The 20,261-nt window shown below is 33.7% G+C and overlaps 1 protein-coding gene across 2 annotated transcripts; it reads right to left on the reverse strand.

The window, feature by feature from the left end:
* Nucleotides 1–269: 269 nt before the first annotated feature.
* Nucleotides 270–20,031, reverse strand: Mrpl42 (mitochondrial ribosomal protein L42). 2 transcript variants are annotated; one of them, XM_015482939.2, is made up of 5 exons: nt 19,871–20,031; nt 15,755–15,818; nt 14,680–14,764; nt 8,868–9,031; nt 270–447 (listed from the first exon to the last, which is right to left on the reverse strand). In XM_015482939.2, the coding sequence occupies exons 1-5, from the start codon at nt 19,938–19,940 to the stop codon at nt 402–404; spliced, it is 429 nt and encodes a 142-aa protein (XP_015338425.1). In that variant the 5' UTR covers nt 19,941–20,031; the 3' UTR covers nt 270–401. The 2 variants fall into 2 exon arrangements, with proteins under 2 accessions (XP_015338425.1, XP_048659917.1); XM_048803960.1 differs by having other exon boundaries at nt 270–466.
* Between the last annotated feature and the right edge of the window lie 230 nt (nt 20,032–20,261).

Below are 20,261 nucleotides of genomic sequence, written 5' to 3' on the forward strand. Positions count from 1 at the left end.
TATGTGTATGTACAAATACAGCATAATGATTCCCACTATTAGGTAAAACTAATGCACCAATGAAAATAAATTTGAAAAATTTCTTCAGAAGAAGCATGCATATTTTATTAACCATATTTACACTAATGATAATGTTTACATGATGATGTAAAAATACTCATACTAGACACATAAAAATAAGTGGTAGCCTTTAATATCTCAAAAGGAAAATAAATGAAATCATTTCTCTAAATAAAAATGTAAAGTCCAGGATTAATAAATACATATTCTAATATATGAAAAGACATTTTATTATTATATTACTAAATAACATATTAGTGAATACACCAGATTGCATTTTCTCAAATGGCAAATGAGACACCAGATAACATTTTTCTTTGATTCTCCCAGGAGTCTCAATATCATCTGTCTTTTGGAGGATTCGGATTCTTACGACGTCTATGATACCTTGAAAAGAAGAATATATCTGAGATAAATTATTTTAGTAAACGTTTATTACTTCTGATAGAAATCTCAAATGTCTATGATTATTTTGCTATTTTTATTAGAACTATTTGAAAAAAATCAATGAAACTTTATACATACATTTTTGGATACATCTCAGATATTTCTTAATAAACTACATTCTCCCAGTGTGAAAATTGCTTCCTATCAATTAAGCATTTTGGAAAATCTTCTTTCAGATCTTGAGGACATTTTAAAGGTAACCTTAATTAAAAACTAATAATAAAATTTGTCTTTATAATAAAAAAACACTATATCATAAGCATGTTCTATTACAGTTTTATTTTAAAAACTGAACAGAAGCCACTTGATCTACAAAATTATATTTTAATATCATCAGGAACAGTTTACTTTTGTTTCTGATCACAAATATGTTAAAAATTATAATGTCTAATCCAAGCATGAGTGTGGTGAAATCAGCCTTGGCTGATTCAAGTATTAATTGGTGCAATACTTTTGAAAAGCAGAATGGTAATATTCACAACCTTCATTTAGTACAGGTTGAACATCCCTTATCTCAAATACGTGAGAACAGAAATATTTCAAATTTTGGAATTTTTCTTTTTTGGAATAGTTTGATTTTAGAATAGCTGCATATACGTAATATCTTGGGGATAGGACCCAAGTCTAAACAAAAAAATTTGTTGGTTTCTTATACAGCTTACACATATATCCTGAAGATAATTTTGTATAATATTGTTAATGTGCCTGCATTTTTACTACAATCCTTAACATATGATGTGAAATTTTCCACATTAGTGCTTGAAAAGTTTCAGACTTTGGAGCATTTTGGATTTCGGATTAAGGAGGCTCAACCCACTATTCTGGAAATCTATCCTAAAGTAATACAGAAAAATAATTAAAATATTAAGACAGGGATATATGATGCAAATTCACATATGATTACAACCATGTAAAAATAAGCAACTAACCAAGCTTATGAATAGATCTAGAGAAAAAAAAATGCACTGTTAACTGATTATTTTTGAGTGATTTCACTGTGGAGAATTTTTCTTTTTGTTTCTTCATATTTCTTTATTTTCTTTACTGAGTTAAGAAAATACAGAGTACAGGCTAGGGTTGTGGCTCAGTGGTAGAGTACTTGCCTATTAGCATGTGTGAGGCACTAGGTTCAGTTCTCAGCACCACATAAAAATCAATGAATAAAACAAAGGTATTGTGTCCATCTATAACAAAGTAAATTTTAAAAAAGAAAATACAGAGTACAAATGTGATTGATTAGTTCTCTTCAAAACTTCCCGTATAGTAAGATTTTTGGCAAGGTGGTCAGGAGTTAATTTTCTTTGCTTTTTTGCTAATGTGGAAATTCCATTTAAAAATTTTTATTCCACAAATGATAAGATATGTATCTCATGCTCTTTAGTTTTGTTTGTGATCAAAATACCTAAGCATGTTTTGTTTATCTTAAAGTTTCATATAGAAAACTTTCTGATTTTTCCGATATTGATTTTTTTTTTTTTGCAGTGCTGGGTGATAATGATTTTTTGAAAATGTATAAAAGAATTAAGTTGAAAAGAATAAAATACGCCTCTGCATGCTAACATGAAAAAGTAAGTTGCAGAAAATACCTAGAGCATAATAACCAGCATGAACAAATTTATTTCCAGATATTTTGATCACAACTTACTTAAACCAAAAGAAAGTTTAAAAAGATATAACAAAGAGCAAAAAAACAATAAAATAGAAAATAGAAAAACAGTAGACTTGATAAAACCAAAAAGATGATTCTTGGAAAAGATCAACAAAATTAATCATATCAAGAATGTGAGAGGTGGGGAGTAGAGGGAGGGGTGGGGATGTGGGGCTGTGAAGGGAGGTAGAATGAGACAGATATTATTACCCTATATACATGTATGATTACACTACTGGGGTGACTCTCCATCATGTACAGCCAGAGGAATGAGAAGTTATGCTCCATTTGTGTACAATGTGTCAAAATGCATTCTACTGTCATGTACATCTAATTAGAACAAATTTTAAAAATTAAAAAGAAAAAGAATGTGAGAAGTGACATCACTATAATTAAAATATTTAAAAGACAATAAGGAAATACAATGATCAACAATATGCAAATAAACCCAACAATTTAGATGAAATGGGCAAATTCTTTGAAAAACACAAACTAACACAGTGCCCTCAAGAAGAAACTTTTGATAAACTAAAGAGCCTTTACATATCAACTAAACTAACTAAATGTGTAATTAAAACTTCCCATAAAGAAAACTCCAGACCCAGATGGCTTGCTTCCCTGGTGAATTCCTTAGTTTGGTTTTTTTTTTTTTTTGGCCCTGGGGATTAAACCCAAGGCACTTACCACTGATCTACAGGCCCCCAGTCTTTTTTTAATTCTTTAATTTTGAGACAATGTCTGAGTAAGTTGCTTAGGGTCTCACTAAACTGCTGAGGCTGGCCTTGAACCTGTGAGCCTCTTGCCTCAGCCTTCCGAGTTGCTGGGATTACAAGTGTGTTTCACTTGTAATTTGGCTTCATTGGTGAATTCTAACAAACATTTAAGAAAGAAATAAGATCCAATTTTTACACATTCCTCTGGAAAAATGGAGAAGAAGGTATACTTCCATATCTATTTTCTGATGGAAGCATTACTGACACCCAAAACAGATAAAACTACAGGCCAGTATCCCTAATAAAGATGTAAACATTCTACACAAAATTTTAGCAAAATGAATTCAACCATAAATAAAAATAATAATACATCATGACCAAGCATCAGTTACCCCAGAAATAAAAAGTAAACTTACTATTTAAAATCATTTAATATAATTGACTATATTAAAAAGTAAGAAAAACCAAATGATCATCTTAATAAATGCAAAATAAGCATCCAAGAAAATTCAACACCCATTCATGATAAAGCAAATCAAAACAAAAATACTTCTCCATGCTAGGGACTCCCTAGAACTATGCTAGAAGGGACTTCCTGAACCTGATCAAGGCATCTACATAAAGACCTATTACTGAACACTAGACTTTTTGATGTTAAAAGATTCAGTGCCTTCCTTCACTAAAACTGGGGGAAAGACAATAATATTTGTTCTCAGCAGTTTACCCAACATTGTACTTAAGGTTCTAAGCAATAAGAAAAACAAAACAAGAAGCACTATAAAAAGAGAAGTAAAATTGCCTTTATTCATAGGTCCTATGATCATCTATTAAGAAATCCTAGCAGGGTGTGGCAGCACACGCCTGTAATCCCAGTGGCTCTGGAGGCTGAGGCAGGAGGATTGTGAGTTCAAAGCCAGCCTCAGGAAAAGCAAGGCATTAAGAAACTCAGTGATGGGGCTGGGGATGTGGCTCAAGTGGTAGCGCGCTCGCCTGGCATGCGTGCCGCCCAGGTTCGATCCTCAGCACCACATACAAACAAAGATGTTGTGTCCACCGAAAACTAAAAAAAAATAAATATTAAAAAATTCTCTCTCTCTCTCTTTCTCTCTCCCTTTAAAAAAAAAAGTTATAAAAAAAAAAAGAAAGAAAGAAACTCAGTGAGATCCTATCTCTAAATAAAATACAAAATAGGGCTGGGGATGTGGCTCAGTGGATGACTGCTCCTGAGTTCAATCCCCAGTATCCACCCCCCACAAAAAAAAAAAAAAGAAAGAAAGAAGAAAATCCTATATATGGGCACCATGATATGCCCCTATAGTACCAGACATTCAGTAGGCTGAGAGGGCAGGTCTGCTTAAGTCCAGGAATTTGTGGACAGCCTGACCAACACAGTGAGCCCTGTCTCAAAAAAATATGCCATTTTCAATAGGAAGATTGAATATTGATAAGACTGAATATTTTTTAGTTGTAGATGGGACACAATACCTTTATTTTATTTATTTTTTTTTTTAATGCGGTGCTGAGAATTGAACCCAGTGCCTCACACATGCCAGGCATGCACTCTCCCACTGAGCCACAACCCCAGCCCCAAGACTGAATATTGATAAGACATTAATTCTCCTGAAATTGATCTGCAGACTGAATTCAACACTCTTTAAAATCCTACCAAGCTTTTTATAAATTGATAAGCTGACTCTAAAATTCATAGGGAAATGCGAAAGACATAGGATGACTAAGAAAATTTGAAGAAATAACAATACAGAGGACTTTACCTGATTTTAAAACTTATTTACTGTAAAAATAGAGATTAATTGAACAAGATTACCAGTACCAACATATATGGTCAACTGACTTTCAACAAAGGAGTTGGACCAATTTAATGGAAAGGGACATAATATTTTCAACTAACGATGCTAGAATAGCTGATATGCATATGCAAAAAAAGGTACCTCAACTAATGCCCTCACACTGTATATAAAAATCAACCCAAATAAAACTTCTAGAAGAAATTCTTAGTGGCCTTGGGTTAGGTAGAATTTAAGTGGAACATAAAACTCCTGAACTACAAAAGGAAAAATTTGTGAATTAAACATCATCAAAATTAAAAAACACTAGTATCTTCAAAAGCTATTTAGGAAATGAAAAGGCAAGCCACAGACAGAAAATATTTATAAAGCACACAGCTCACACAGTACTTCAATCCACGGGTCCTATATCTTAATAAGACAACTCATCTGTACAGACAATTCTCTCTCTCTCTCTCTCTCTCTCTCTCTCTCTCTCTCTCTCTCACACACACACACACACACACACACACACACATACACAAATACCCACTACAAATGTACAGATGGCCACATGAAAAAATGTTCAACATCATTATTATTGGGGAAACATAAGTTAAAAATCACAATTTATCGCTACTACTTACCCAACAGAATGACTAAAGTAAAAAGACAATAATACCGAGTGTTAGGGAGGATGTGGAACAAGTAGAACTCACACTTACTACTGGTGGAAATATCACTTTGACAGTTTCTACTGAATTTAAATGTGTCTTTTTTTATCATATGACCCAGTAATCTTACTTACAGGGATTTGCCCAAAAGAAGTGAAAACATAGCCAGGAGCAATGGTGCTTTCCTGTTATCCCAGCAGCTTGGGAGGCTGAGGCAGGAGGATTGCAAGTCCAAAGCCAGCCTTAGCAACTTAACGAGGTGCTAAGCAACTCAGTGAGACCCTGTCTCTAAATAAAATACAAAAAAGGGCTGGGGGAGTGGCTCATTGGATAAGCCCCAGAGTTCAATTCCTGGTATTAAAAAAAAAAAACAAACAAACAAAAAAAACAAGAGGGGTTGGGGCTGGGGCTCAGTGGTAGAGCTCTCGTCTCTCATGTGTGAGGCCCTGTGTTCGATCCTCAGCACCACATAAATAAAATAAAAAGATATTGTGTTCACCTATAACTAAAAAAATATTGAAAAAAAAAGAAGAAAAATTAAACTCAAAAAAAAAACCAGAAGTGAAAACATGTCAATACCATGACTTAAACATTTATGCAGTTTTATTCATATGAGCCAAATACTGAGAAGTACTCAAAATGTTCATAATTGGAACATAAACAAATTGTGATCCATCCACAAAAAGGAATAAATAAATAAATAAATAAAAACTTGAAACACATATTTGATTTTAAGATTCCTAATACTGCCTTTAGTCTTTCTTCCCTTCAGAGGATTTTCGTATCCTCAGTGACTTGGCTATGAGCAACGATTACAAAAGATTGTAGCAATATGAGACATAGAGGAAGGCAACAAATACTAAAAGCCATTACCAAAGTTCAGGGTTAGGCTTAACTGAAATATCTGGATAACATGACAAAACTAAAAGATAAACTTTAAGAGACGTTGTAAATCATGGAAATAAATCTTAAAATATAGTAATGATTTAATGATTTAAATATAGTATGGAAATGCTTGCTAATTTGTTTTCATACACCCTAACATTTACAAAACCCTAAAAATTACAAAGATAGGTACAGACCCAGATAGCATGCATAAAAACTGAGTATTAAGTTTAAAAAAAAAAAAAAATCAAGGAATCAAGGAAGGAGATAAAAAATAGAAGCAGGAATTAAAAGACCATGTTGGTCATTACAAAAACAAAAACAAAACACAAATTTTTTTCTTGGGAAATTGACATAGAAATATCACCTTTAATATTGAGATTGTTAAAAGAGGGGCTTTTTTAGACAGGAAAAGACTTTGTTTTATTCTAATGAATCAAAAACTTTGGAAAGAAGTTGTTTGAAATATTCTAAGGATGATGATACTGCTAATAAGACTGAGGAAAAAAACATGGCAGAACAGGCTGCACAGCAACTATAATTAAAACTCTCAGAGTGAATTTCACCAAGATGTACAATAAAAAGCAGTACCCTGGAGAATCTCTGTCATAACTAAAGTTAAGGGAAGACGCTTCTTTTAAACTAAAAAGTGAACAGAGCTCCAGAATCCCTAGATCTATCCCTTTAGAACTGTTCCCCACGAGATGATCCACAGGCCCTTCAAACTCAATCAACTGTGGGTTCATCCTCCTTACTCCCAAACTTGTTTCCCCATTCACATAAATGGCATCACTATCTACCCAAATACCCCTGTCAGAGAGGCCTCCTATCTCTTCCCTCTCTCCCTACCATGCATCTACTAATGCTGATTAAAGTTCTTAAATACCAATCTTCTTTCATTTTTCCTTCTTTCTGTTCTCAGTGGTAGTCCATTTAGATCATCAACATTTTTCACCAGACTTCTGTTAATAGTTTCCTAACAGGTCTCCCTAACTCTAGTCTTTCCTTGTATCACTTTATCCCAAATACAGAGCCTTCTTAATGATTTTCTAATGTATAAATGATGTACAAGTCAGTTCACATGTTAAAACTGCTCAGCACAAACTCCTTCACAATACTCTTTCTATATTCCTCCACATATTCTAGATTCCATCCAATATGAACTATTGGTAACTTCCCCAGCATACTTTATCTTACTTGCTGTCTCTTCTGCCTATGGAGCTTTCTCCCACTCCCGTAGGTATCGCTGAGCCATCCTTCAAGAGGCTTAATCACCCTTGATTTTAATTGTGTATTTACTTCATTATCTTCACTCCTTGAGTATAAATAACTTAAAAACAGGAATTGTATAGAACTTAGTGGAGCAGATTGTTTTGTTTTGTTTTTGATACCAGGGATTGAACTCAGGGGCAATCAACCACTGAGCCACATCCCCTTTTTTGTATTTTATTTAGAGACAGGGTCTCACTAAGTTGCTTAGCACCTCGCTGTTGCTGAGGCTGGCTTTGAGCTCATGATCCTCCTACCTCAGCCTCCCGAGATGCTGGGATAACAGGTGTATGCCACCGCACCCAGCACTAGAACAGACTGATGAATGTATATTTGTTAGTTCCATAAATGTATCCTGCTATAAGTGTGCCAGCCCAGTGGCAGTTACACAAGTGAATGAGAACAAAGTTTGCTCAAACAAACACTGTTTATATTTATAAACCAAATGCCCTCATAGTTTAGTCTGGAAGATAATAGACATGAAAGAGAGAAGATTTGGAGCTGGAGTATAGCTAAGCATAAAAGCACTATATGTTAGGCCCTAACACCACAAGAAAAGAAAATGATTCAAAATATGAAAATTAAAGCCAGAGATAGAGGATAAGAGTTGATGAGAGAAAGGCAAGAGAATTGAAAACAATATTTATTGCCAAATTGTGTGCTGCATCCCAATTATTTTTGCAACAACTCAGTCTACTAAAAGAATAGATAAAGGGCTGAGAACGAGATTAATTTCTTATTAGGAAGCTAAATAAAAATCACACATTAATTAATGACTATCATAGAATAAAATTTTCAAGGCCTTTTATAAAATTCACAGAAAGCTTTGTTTAAATTCTCTCATTAAAATAAAGAAAAATAAAGAAGCATTTCAATTTAACTATAATATATATATATATATATATAGATATAAAAACATAATATTGCTAAAAAAGCATTATTTCAATTTAACTATAGTATATATATTGATATAAAAATATAATATAGCTGGGCATGGTGGTGCATGCTGGTAATCCAGCTATTTACCCAAATACCCAAACTTACAAACAGGGATTGTGTAGAACTTAGTGGAGCAGATTGTCTTGATATTTCTATCAGGAGGCTGACACAGTAAGATCACAGTTTGGAGCCAGCCTTGGTAATGTTGTAAAAGGCCTGTCTCAAATTCTTAAAAATAAAGGGTAGGATTAGGGACACAGTTCAGTGGTACTAGGTTGAGTCCTCAGTACAGGGATGGCGGTAGGGAGGGTGGTGTACAATATAATATGTGATTGTACTTGGGGTTAACTTTCTCGTGCAGTACCATTTCAGAAATTGTTAATGCAAGGATAGTTACATGTTCCTTTAGTGTATGTAGTCAGAGTTGAAGAAAGAAAATAAAACTTACTGTCCATGAGGATACCAACGATGCTTAGTAGTAAAGAACATTTTGCTAAGTTTTTCTATCATGGGTCCTTCCTCAAGGTGTTCATCTTTTTCTTCTAATCTGGTTTTTAGCACTTGATCATGTGTTTCTTCATTACTGTGCAAAGGATCTGGTTGAGGAATAGGCTACAAAATAATTAGAAACAAACAACATCAAAATGTAGAAAAAGGTTAGCCAGGATTTGATTGAGTTACAATAAAATAATTTCCACACTCAGTAATTCATTACAGTAACTCAGCGTAGGTAAAGGAGTTATCAGAACAGTTTTGCTTAGTTGTATTACTCAACAAGATCAGAAATATTTTTCCTCTCACAAATTTTGGGTTAATTTTCCAATAATAAAATTCTTATATATCTCAATCATTACAGTGAGACACAATGCAAAACCTTTCATTGAAAATGAAAATTCTTACTGGGCAGGGTGGCACACATCTGTAAACCCAGTGGCTCAGGAGGCTGAGAAAGGAGGGTTGCAAATTCAAAGCCAGCCTCAGCAATTTAGCTGAGGCCCTGTCCCAAAACATAAAAAGGGACTAAGTGTCAGGCACGGTGGCACATGCCTATAATCCCAGTGACTGGGAGGCTGAGGCAGCAGGATCAAAAGTTCAAACTCAGCCTTAGCAACTTAGCAAGGCCATAAGCAACTCATCGAGACCCTATCTCTAGTAAAATATATAAAAGGGCTGGGGATGTGGCTCCCATATTCAATGGAAGCAGGAAATTTTTCAGTGATTTCATTTCAGATAACTGAAATGCCATCAAATAATGCCTCATGATAATGTGGATCATTTCCCCACAAAGACATTAGTTACTAAACTGCATTCCCAATGCATAAGAGTGATAAAATATATTTCTATCAGTAGGAGCAGCTCATTAAAGCCTTTAAGAAACAATGACTTAAAGTCAGGCATGGTGACACATGACTATAATCTCAGTGACTCAGAAGACATAGGCAGAAGAAAAATAAGTTCAAGGCCAGCATGGCCAACTTTTTTTTTGAGACCCTGTCTCAAAAAAGTAAAAAGAGGGGCTGGAGATGTGGCTCAAGCGGTAGCGCGGTCACCTGGCATGCGTGCGGCCCGGGTTCGAGCCTCAGCACCACATACAAACAAAGATGTTGTGTCTGCCGAACACTAAAAAAATAAATATTAAAATTCTCTCTCTCTCTCTTTAAAAAAAAAAATTTTTAAAAATCATTAAAAAAAAAAAAAAGTAAAAAGAGATGTAATGTAACTCAGATAAAGGACCCTGGGTTCAATCCCTAGCACATTAAAAAAAAAAAAAAAAAAAATCACTGACTTGGGCTAGATATGTAGTTCAGTAATAGAGTATGACCTAGCAGGCACAAGACTCTGGGTTTGAACTGCAGCACAGTTAAAAAAACAAACAAACAAAAAAAAAAAACAAAAATCACTGACTTGGAGGGTCAAGTTACCTATATTTTAAAATGTAAATGATTAGCCGGTACAGTGGTACATGCCTGTAATCCCAGGCAGCTCGGGAGGCTGAGGCAGGAGGATCACAAGTTCAAAGCCAGCCTCAGCAATGGCAAGGCACTAGGCAACTCAGTGAGATCCTGTCTCTCAATAAATACAAAATAGGGCTGGGGAGTGGCTCAGTGGTTGAATGCCCCTGAGTTCAATATCCGGTACCCCCACACACTTAAAAATAAATAAATAAATAAATAATGATATTAATATACATAACAATGACTATAACATTCAATAATGTTATATTGATGAAATTATACATTAGTAATGATAACATATATAACAGTGGTAACAATACCTTACTTTACAAAGTACTTTATAAAGTAAGGCATACATAGTAATTATAGTACAATACAAATATGACTTTACAATGATGTGAAACATTTAAACAGTCTTCTTTATATTCATACACTATTTACTGACAACTACTATATCCTACCACTGTATTAAATATTATAACATACTTATATCAAGTTTAAGTTCAGGAAACAATAAGACCTCTGTAAAAGACTATATATATATATATATATATATATATATATATATATATGCGCACAAGGAGAGGGCACAATTGAATAAGGACTTCAGAAATGCAAAGTAACGAAGATATCAGTGGAAGTGGAAGTAGTTGAGTCAGAGTCCGGTAGATAGTATAGTCTAATATAGACAGAAGTTTACGGGGCACAGAAAGATGAGTAAATGATGAAACATATGCAAGAACACCTAAGAGATGATTTAAAAAAAAATAAATCTTGAGAAATCAGATTGTGATAAGCCTTTATAACTAGACCAAAAAGAAACCACTTGCATATTAGTGGTCTAGTATTCCCTCTGAATGTGGGAGAGAATAAGGAAGTATAACAGAGAGGTTAAGAACATGCATTTTGGTCTCTGGTTCTGCTTTGAGTAGTTCTGTGGCCTCGGGCAAATTATTTAAACATACTTTTCCTTTCTATAAAATCAGGAAGTAATATCTGTCTCATTAGAGTTTAATGAGGATTAAGTGAAATAATAATTCATAGTATGCTTTGCTGTCCCTCATGCTCTAAGAGTTTCATAAACAGTAGGTAGCTATTAACATTTCTTTTAAGGCCCCAAACAGCAATAAAGATATATATATATATTTTAAAGAGGAAGCATTCCTTAGACATTTAATGTAAATGCAAAAGATCATCCTTTTGTATAAAGTGAAATATTAGTAAAGGTCTTTGAAAATTACTATTATACCCTGAGAGGTACTAGTATATACATGGGATTAGAGCTGTGAAAGTTGTCAGAATTGAAAGGGGGTCAACTGTGTCAAACCCTGACAGAAAAATAAGTACATAAATAAAGCTGGGAGGTTCAGAAGGGGATCTCTGCACACATTACTGACAAGAACTAACACAAGAGCCTCTGCCAGAACCACAACCTTGCACAAAGGCCACTGTAACCTTACACAAAAAATTATATCATCAGGCCATCTGCCCAACTAAAGTCTGGTCAACCTTGGACTGACTCCACCCTTGTTACTGATCCTCATAGGTAAGGATTGCTTCAAAACAACTTTGGTAATCCTCTTCCTTTTGCCTCTGGAAACTTCCCCTTGTCTCAAACTCTTAAATAAACTCATATTTGACTATGGCCTATGGCAATTGTATTCTCATTGCAATGCTCTGCTATTTTCTAATAAACTCTATCTTTGGAGAATCCATCCCCATTGCTATTTACAGCCTATAATTAACAGTTTTCTTTTTTTTTTTTTTTTAAGTCTTTTACACCTGTTGCTAAAGAGCAAATGTTTTAAATATTATCAAAGTTATTGTCACATATTAATAAATGCTTATTGTGTCTTCCTAATCCTAAGCAGGTCTAATTCTAATTTATCAAAAATTCTCTCCGCTTTGTGTGGTTTTAAAAAAATTTCTATGTGCATAGATAAGAAGACATTGAGATTAATGGATTCTTTAAGGTCTATAACAGTGCCTCTGGCACTCAGAATTCTTTAATGCAGTACTCCTTGATCAAACTTCAAAGAAAGGGTATGTGTTTCAATAAAACAAATGAAATAAAACCGAATGCCAACTGTATGAAATACTCAGAACTGTTATCCTGAATTTCCCTTGTTTTTCTTAAGAATTGTAAAATTTGACTTTTGAAAATTTCCACTAAATCAATTACTAAAAAGACATGCTTGCCAGGCGTGATAGTGCACACTTGTAATCCAGTGCTTCCAAAAGGCTGAGGCAGAAGGATCACAAATAAAAAGGCGAATGTGACTCAGTTGTAGTTGTGGATTCAATCCCCAAGAGCAAAAACAAAACAAAAAATAACAACAATAAAAAACTTAATTTTTATTTACATTTTTACTTTGTTTTCTAAATCATTATTTTTTTGCTCTTTGTTTTCCTAAACTAGAAATACTAAATTCTAAAAAAAAAAAATTTAAATATTAGTATTTTAATCAAACACACATCAGGAGAAATAAAAAGGAGGATCTTTTTATCTGCATCTATGAAAAATAACCAACACATTTTAGATTCAACAATGTTTGATATAAGCCTCAAACCTTCAAGAAATGTATGAGGGTGAAAGAGAAATGAACTGGTGGTTGGAGATGACAACAAAGAAAAAAATAATTGATGGGTATGATTTGATGATACATGTTATAAAGCTAGGAACTGTCAGAGAAAAGAGAAATGATCTGGTTATGAAGATGAAGAACTACAGAATACCTACTACACCTCTAAGCCCAGTGGCAAAGGTTGTGGGAGACAAACAGCAATTATTTAAAAGGGCTGCTGGGGAAACAATGTCCCCAGGGAACATTCAGGTATATTAGAGAAAAAAGGTAAAGGCAACACTCAAGAAGAGAAAACATTAGAAAAGATTTTATCAATGATAGTTAAATACTAATATTATGGTGGGGAAGTTTTCAGAATTGAGGACAGAAGGGATGTAAAGAGTCATCTAGGGATAAGAATGTGAATGCTAAGAAATGACCTGACAATCTTCTGCTTCTTTTGAATAACTGCTACAAGAATTAAGCATGTCACCAAAGAATGCATAAGATAACAACAGAAGAAGGCATAACACATTGTGAACTGGAGACTATACAGCTTCAAACTCAGTGACTGAGGCCTATTTTTGTATATACTGCCCAAAGAAATTAAGAAAAAAAAGAGCACTGGATTAGTGCCTATATCTGGCTAGGATGCAGAGGCAGGAAAAAAACATAGTGAGATTTAAAAAATGGAATAGAAATTAGCAAAGAATAATCTAATTTGTCAAATTAACTAGCACTCTGGCTCTAATAATTTTTAAAAATAGGTGCCACTAAGTATAATCTAATTATTTTTTCCTCAGAGAGCAGACCAAACATTGCCAAATATAGGAGGATGATATATTATATTAAATAGAAAAAAAAAGCATTTTAAATATAAATTAATAAAAACAGTTAGGTCAAACTAAAATAAATTGTATTAAACACAAAAATAAACCCAAACCTCTTATCTAGTGCTCTGGCTTTGAAGACAGAAAAAAATTAAATTGGACCACTTAAACTATATACCCATATTGATTCATTAGAAAAAATTAAATTAAAAAAATCAAACATTAAAAAGATTATCAGGGGGCTGGGGATGTGGCTTAAGCGGTAGCGCGTTTGCCTGGCATGCGTGCGGCCCGGGTTCGATCCTCAACACCACATACAAACAAAGATGTTGTGTCCGCCGAAAACTAAAATAAATAAATAAATATTTTTTTAAAAAAAGATTATCAGAATCAACAGTACAAAAGTTATGAACTAACAGTCTAAAATGCAAGTTTTTCAAAATTTATTAAATAATAATATGGGATGAATAATGTGTTTTAGTTTTATACTAGATGTATATAATCCTTCACTAGATATCTACTAAATTTTTTAGACCAGAAAAATGATGTCATAACTGCATTTAAAAAGTTTATTTTGTGGCCTGGGGATGTGGCTCAAGTGGCAGTGTGCTCGCCTAGTGTGCGTGAGGCACTGGGTTTGATTCTCAGCACCACATAAATGTGAAATAAAGATACTGTATCCACCTAAAAACTAAAGAAATAAATATTTTTTTAAAAAAGTTTATTTTGTATAATGAGAAAAACCTTTAAAGAAAAATGAAAAGAAAATCAAAACTGTTTTTCAAAAAAGCCAAAAGAAGATAAATTAAACAAAGAAAATCAGACAATCCCCTTCTCTTTGGATATTTGTAAGAAATAGGTACATTTCTAACAGAAAATTAAAAACTATTAGTACATTTTGTCATACATACTTGTGTATGTTCATATGGGATATCCACAGAAGGATGGTAGCATACTATTGTCCTGCCATCAGATGTCAAAGCAAGCTCTACTTTGCTAAAAAAGAACATTTTAGAAAATAGAGTTATACTGTTATTTAGGACAGAATCATTATTTTTACAGCAAAAACTAATTAATCACAAATTGCTAAAGAGAAGACGCTATATCACTGGATTAGCAAACCTGGTAACCTTAACATAGGCGACAACTCAAGACTATCTCACAGAATATATCAGCTTACTACCACAACAAAATGGCTAGGACCTAAACTGTGAGTAAATTTTATCTAGAAGAGAATAACACACCATATTATTTCATCATGACTTTAAGATTACATACCATGACAGCAACGCAATGAACATTTCAACTACCAATGATTTTTGATGAAGGATGGAATCTTATATAATGCAAAAACTTTATATGACTCAACCTAAATTTTTAGGTTCAAAAAATGTTACCTAGTCTAACTTACAACTACTTAACATAGTGCAATTAAAATGCATTGAAAGAGAAGCAGATATGCTTTTACTAAAATTTGCAATTAAAAAAAAATCACATGGTTTAAGAAAATATGTTGCAGTTTCTGCACAACAGACTTCTGTGGAGAACAAAGACAATGTCATGTTACTCTTAATTCTTAGCATGGTGACTGGAATTAAATAAAAGTTATTGAATTAAAAATTTGTAATTTGGGATTATTCAATGTCAAACAAAAGATAAATAATGACTTAAGCTAATAGATATGAACCCAAAGAGAAAACTATAAAAACTAATTAACTTCTCCAAAAAGCTAAAGCAGGCTTCAGGAAGATAGCATTTCTAACAACATGTCTGTCTTATAACAAATTAAATATTCACTGAAACACAATGATAATGATTTCATTTAAAACATTTATAATCTCAGATACTGAGTAAATAAGAGAATGGAAATAACTTTTTGAAACAAAATTAAAGAAAGAATAATCAAAAAAGCAAGCAGAAAATCAAATGAAATCATTTCAGATACAGCTAAAGACTGTTATTTTTTAATTGAATTTTAATACATACCAATTATAGTCATCTGGAAGAGAAGAAAATGTGGATTTATGACAAACACCAGATAAAGCACTGTCTGCAAAAACCCAAACAGTAAAACAGATTTAGTTAATTGGGGCATATGTTCTCACATAAATTTAAAGCTAGTTTTACTCCTTTAACCAATTTACTATTTACTGTGAAAAAGGTTTGTAGAAAGAGCCACGACTTAGTCCCTATCCTTAAAAGGGTACAGTCTGGGGGTAAGAAAGACAAGAAACAATTGCAACATAAAGGTTAAGTGTTGTTAGCATGGGTAAGCAGTGGGAGAGAAATGGCACAGGGACAGGCTAGCAAATGCAAATGTGCAGGTTCAAGAAAGCCTTCCCAGTAGAAATGATGTCTAAGGTGCTCTGAAGGATAAAGGAATGAGGAGTTGATAAGGGGTAAGTAGTGCTCCTTCTAGAGCAAGTAACAAGAACAAAGATCAAAGATGATAAAGGAAAATAAAGTATTTGGGAATTCTAATCTTTCCAATAAAGAATGTGAAGTATTTAGACATCCCAAGGTGCATAGTTTATAAAAGAGGAGCAGTATGTTTTGATTAAGAAAATTAATTTTGTACAACTTTAAGCATATTTTCCTTCTTTACAATACTTAGAAATTCAAGAGCTTCAATTACTTTAAAAATTTGCAGAAAGTCCTTTTATGTTCAAAGAAAGGATATCTTTAAACACACACACACACAAAATTAGAGGTAGCTCAATATAGTTGTTTTTTTTTTTTTTTTTGTACCAGGGATTAAGCTTAATTACTGAGTCTCATCATCAATCTGTTTTAACTTTTATTTTGAGAGAGGGCCTTACTATGTTGTTGAGACTGGCTTTGAATTTGCAACCCTCCTGCCTCAGCCTCCTGAGCTGCTGGGATTACAGGCGTGCACCACAGTGCCTGGCAAGTTCAGTATAATTAAAAGCAAATTCTGAATGTGTCTTGGCTTTAGCCAAGAATCAATCTCTCAACAGAGCATCTTGTTCCAGTTACATGGGACTATGACTTACCTCCATTCCTCTCCATGTCTCCAGTATACAACACCATTCACACTTTGCTCAACAATCACTCAACTTCAAAGTTGTATATTCATCCATGAAATCCTTTTTACTCTCCCTCCCTGATAACCTCTATCATAGGGGAGTCTCTTTTACATGACCCTAAATCAATGCTTCATATGACATTGCTATACCTTTTTTTTAACCCCTTTTCCACCCATATTAATTATTATAAGGACTAAATGGATTAATATGTTTTTAAAAACTATAAAATTCTACATTTCCATGTTGGCTATATATTTTGGAAAGTCTTAAATGCTCTTCTGGAATATGCGGAGGCCCTTTTATTTTTTTTAGTCATTATACTTTCTCTCCCAAATCATGGGTTTTGCTTTGCCTCCAATCTTAATGTCCTTCCTTTCCATATAAAACAACAATATCAGTAATAATACTTTACCTTTGATAATAATATTTATGATAATAGCTGCATAAATGATAATAGATTCATAAAAGAAGGTAGATAGTCCCTGAGTATTGAGATGACTGAATGATAATAGAACGATTTTCTTGAGGAACCTAAATTAACTCTTTAAAATTATCTGACAATAATTCCAATCCATTCATATAAATTAAACAATCACTTATTTATCCTCTATTATAATATATGAGGAACTAGGGACATCAAAAAAGACACAATACATATGCAGGGGGAAATGTAGTAAAAAGACACATAATAATTTTTAGTTATCCAGGGATGGAGTAACCGTTTCTCAGGTAACCTGCATAAAGACTAATTGCTGTTTTAAGGCACGGGCTGTATAAAAGCTGATCAGGTCTAACTCCTCATCCACTTTAGGTCCAGGTTCCTGTAAAGGTAAATGGGAAGCTAAACAGCAGGAGCCCTTCTCCCAATTCTCAACAATGAAAATGCTCCTAGAAATTCAAAAGATGACTGCAATTTTTGTTCTGACTCTTGTTTTAGTTTATAGCTAGTCTTCAGCAATCTCCTTCTGTATTTAATTAATTATAAGTTGATTATATTTTCAATGATATGATAATTATAATGCTCTGAGCCTTTATAAAGAGGGGAAGTGGAAGAACGGTGTGCAGGGACAAAGGTTTCCTGGTTTCCTATAAAAGGATTTAGTAGAATGTCTGTAATCCCAGTAACTCCAGAGGTTGAGGCAGGAGGATTGCAAGTTTGAACCCAGCCTCAAGAACCTTTAGCTAAACTCTCAGCAACTAAGTAAAACACTGTCTCCAAAAAAAAAATAGTCAGGACATATAGCTCAGTGGAAAAGTGCCCCAAGTGCAATCACCAGTACCAAAAATATAAAAATAAAAAATAAAAGTAGAATTTAGTAAACTTGTGAACATTATTTAAAAAAAAAAAAAGTTTAGTGGGCAAACGATTTTTTCCTTGCCTCAAAGCCCCCAAATTACCTATTCATTGCTTTTTTGCCCTAGTCTTCAAATAGCTCTCTTCCTCTAACTCAATAAATAAACTTTCAATTACAAAAGAGTAGTAAATAGGAAATATGAAGGAGAGATTAAAGTCAAGCAGAGATGTAAAGAAAAGTTGGCTAACATAGCTAAACATTAAAAAGCATACCTATTGTAGCTTTTTAACCATATGTACTTTAGATATAGGTAAACAGAATTAATACAGGAAAAGGAAGCTGGGCATGGTGGTGCATGCCCGTAATCCCAGAGGCTCAGGAGACTAAGGCAAGAAGACTGCAAGTTTGAGGCCAGCACCTTAGTGAGACTCTGTCTCAAAAGGAGGGGATGGAGGGAAGTAGGTAAATTGTACTGTGGGACAGAGAAAAATGAAAGCAAAAGTTGGGCATGGTGGCACACATCTGTAATCCTAGCTAATTGGGAGGCTGAGGAATGAGGATCATAAATTCAGAGCTAGCCTTAACAATTTAGTGACACTCTTTTCAAAATAGAAAACAACAAGAGCTGGGGATATACTTCAGTGTTGAAGCACCTCTAAATTCAATTTCCAGGAAAAAAAAAAAAAAAAAACAGGAAAGCAAAAAACAGTTGTGGTTGGTTGAGAAATAAGATTATTGTATTTACTTATATGGGTCCATGCTCTGACTATCAAATATATATCAATAGGCTTTTTCAAGATAATTAAAATTAAACAATTCTTTAGAAAACAAAAGTAGAAATTACATTTTGTTTTTTGAAATGGCTATGTCTATAGGAAGAAGTCAAGGAGAATACACAAAAATATTAACAATGATTATCGTTGTTAAGATTAGACTGTGAGCTGAGTGCGGTGGTACATGCCTATAATCCCAGCGGTTTAGGAGGCTGAGGCAGAAGGATTGTGAGTTCAAAGCCAGCCTCAGAAACAGTGAGGCACTAAGCAACTCAATGAAACCCCGTCTCTAAATAAAATACAAAAAAGGGCTGGGCATGAAGCTCAGTGGTTGAGTGCCCCTGAGTTCAATTCTGGGCAGCACCCACCCCACACCCACCCCCCCAAAAAAAGATTAGACTTATTTTGCAATTTTAAAAAAGTAACAAGCGTAAATATACGAAGTATAAATGATCCAAATGAGAGAAAGTTACCCTTTATTAGTCCATCACCTAAAACCACTTGTGGTCTACACAAATAACCATATTGGACTCTGCATTTATGCATATGCACACATTCCTGTGCACACAAACATCATCTTTTTAAAACACAGAGGGATGGGGTTGTGGCTCAGTGGTAACACTTGCCTGGCATGTGTGAGGCACTGGCTTCAATTCTCAGCACCACATATAAATAAATTTTAAAAAGTCTATCAACAACTAAAAAAAACATTAAAAAAAAACAACCACAGAATCACATGATAGATACTGTTCTGACATCTTTTCCCCTCTCTTCTATTTGGAGAACTTTTCATGTTGGAAACAGTGTCATGACATTTATAGTTAAGATGTAGCAATAGTAATCCACACCCTTTTGATTGACATTTAGGTTTTCATCGCTTTTTCTTTATTGCAAACATTCCTGCAAATAGGCATACATAAGTGTTAAATATTCTATATTTGAAAAAGTTTAAAACTCTTTTTAAACATTAAAAATTTAATAACTCACTTTGAACTGGAAATAAATGCTTCCAGAGAATTCTCTTTGATATCACCCATTTGAATGCTATCGATGCCATGGTGTTTTAAGATGATCAGACGATATGATGAAAGATGTTCTGAAGAACAACCACCTTTCAAATCTACTTCTAGGCACATCAATTTTTATTCCTGCTTAAGAGATAAAGAAAAATCAATGCTACCTATCATAAACTACAAGAACAAGACAGGATGCATTCCCTAACAGGACAGTCATTTGAAGTAAGGATTTCCAACAACTCTGCATTTCCACATAATTAAATAGGACATAAAACAATATCTAAATCTAAGATGAGAAATCCCACTTATATATAATAACCCCATTATTATTTTTCTTAAATGCAAACATCTCAGCACTCAGT

The sequence above is a fragment of the Marmota marmota genome, unplaced genomic scaffold (genome assembly GCF_001458135.2).
Source record: "Marmota marmota marmota unplaced genomic scaffold, marMar, whole genome shotgun sequence".
Lineage (NCBI taxonomy): Eukaryota > Metazoa > Chordata > Mammalia > Rodentia > Sciuridae > Marmota > Marmota marmota.

Coding starts and splice junctions, on each gene's coding strand:
- Mrpl42 (XM_015482939.2), bottom strand. CDS start 19,940: ATGGCATCGATAGCATTCAAATGGGTGATATCAAAGAGAATTCTCTGG. Junction 9,032..14,679: donor TCCCATATGAACATACACAA/GTATGTATGACA, acceptor ATTATTTTGTAG/CCTATTCCTCAACCAGATCC. Junction 448..8,867: donor CGTTGGTATCCTCATGGACA/GTAAGTTTTATT, acceptor CTTCTTTTCAAG/GTATCATAGACGTCGTAAGA.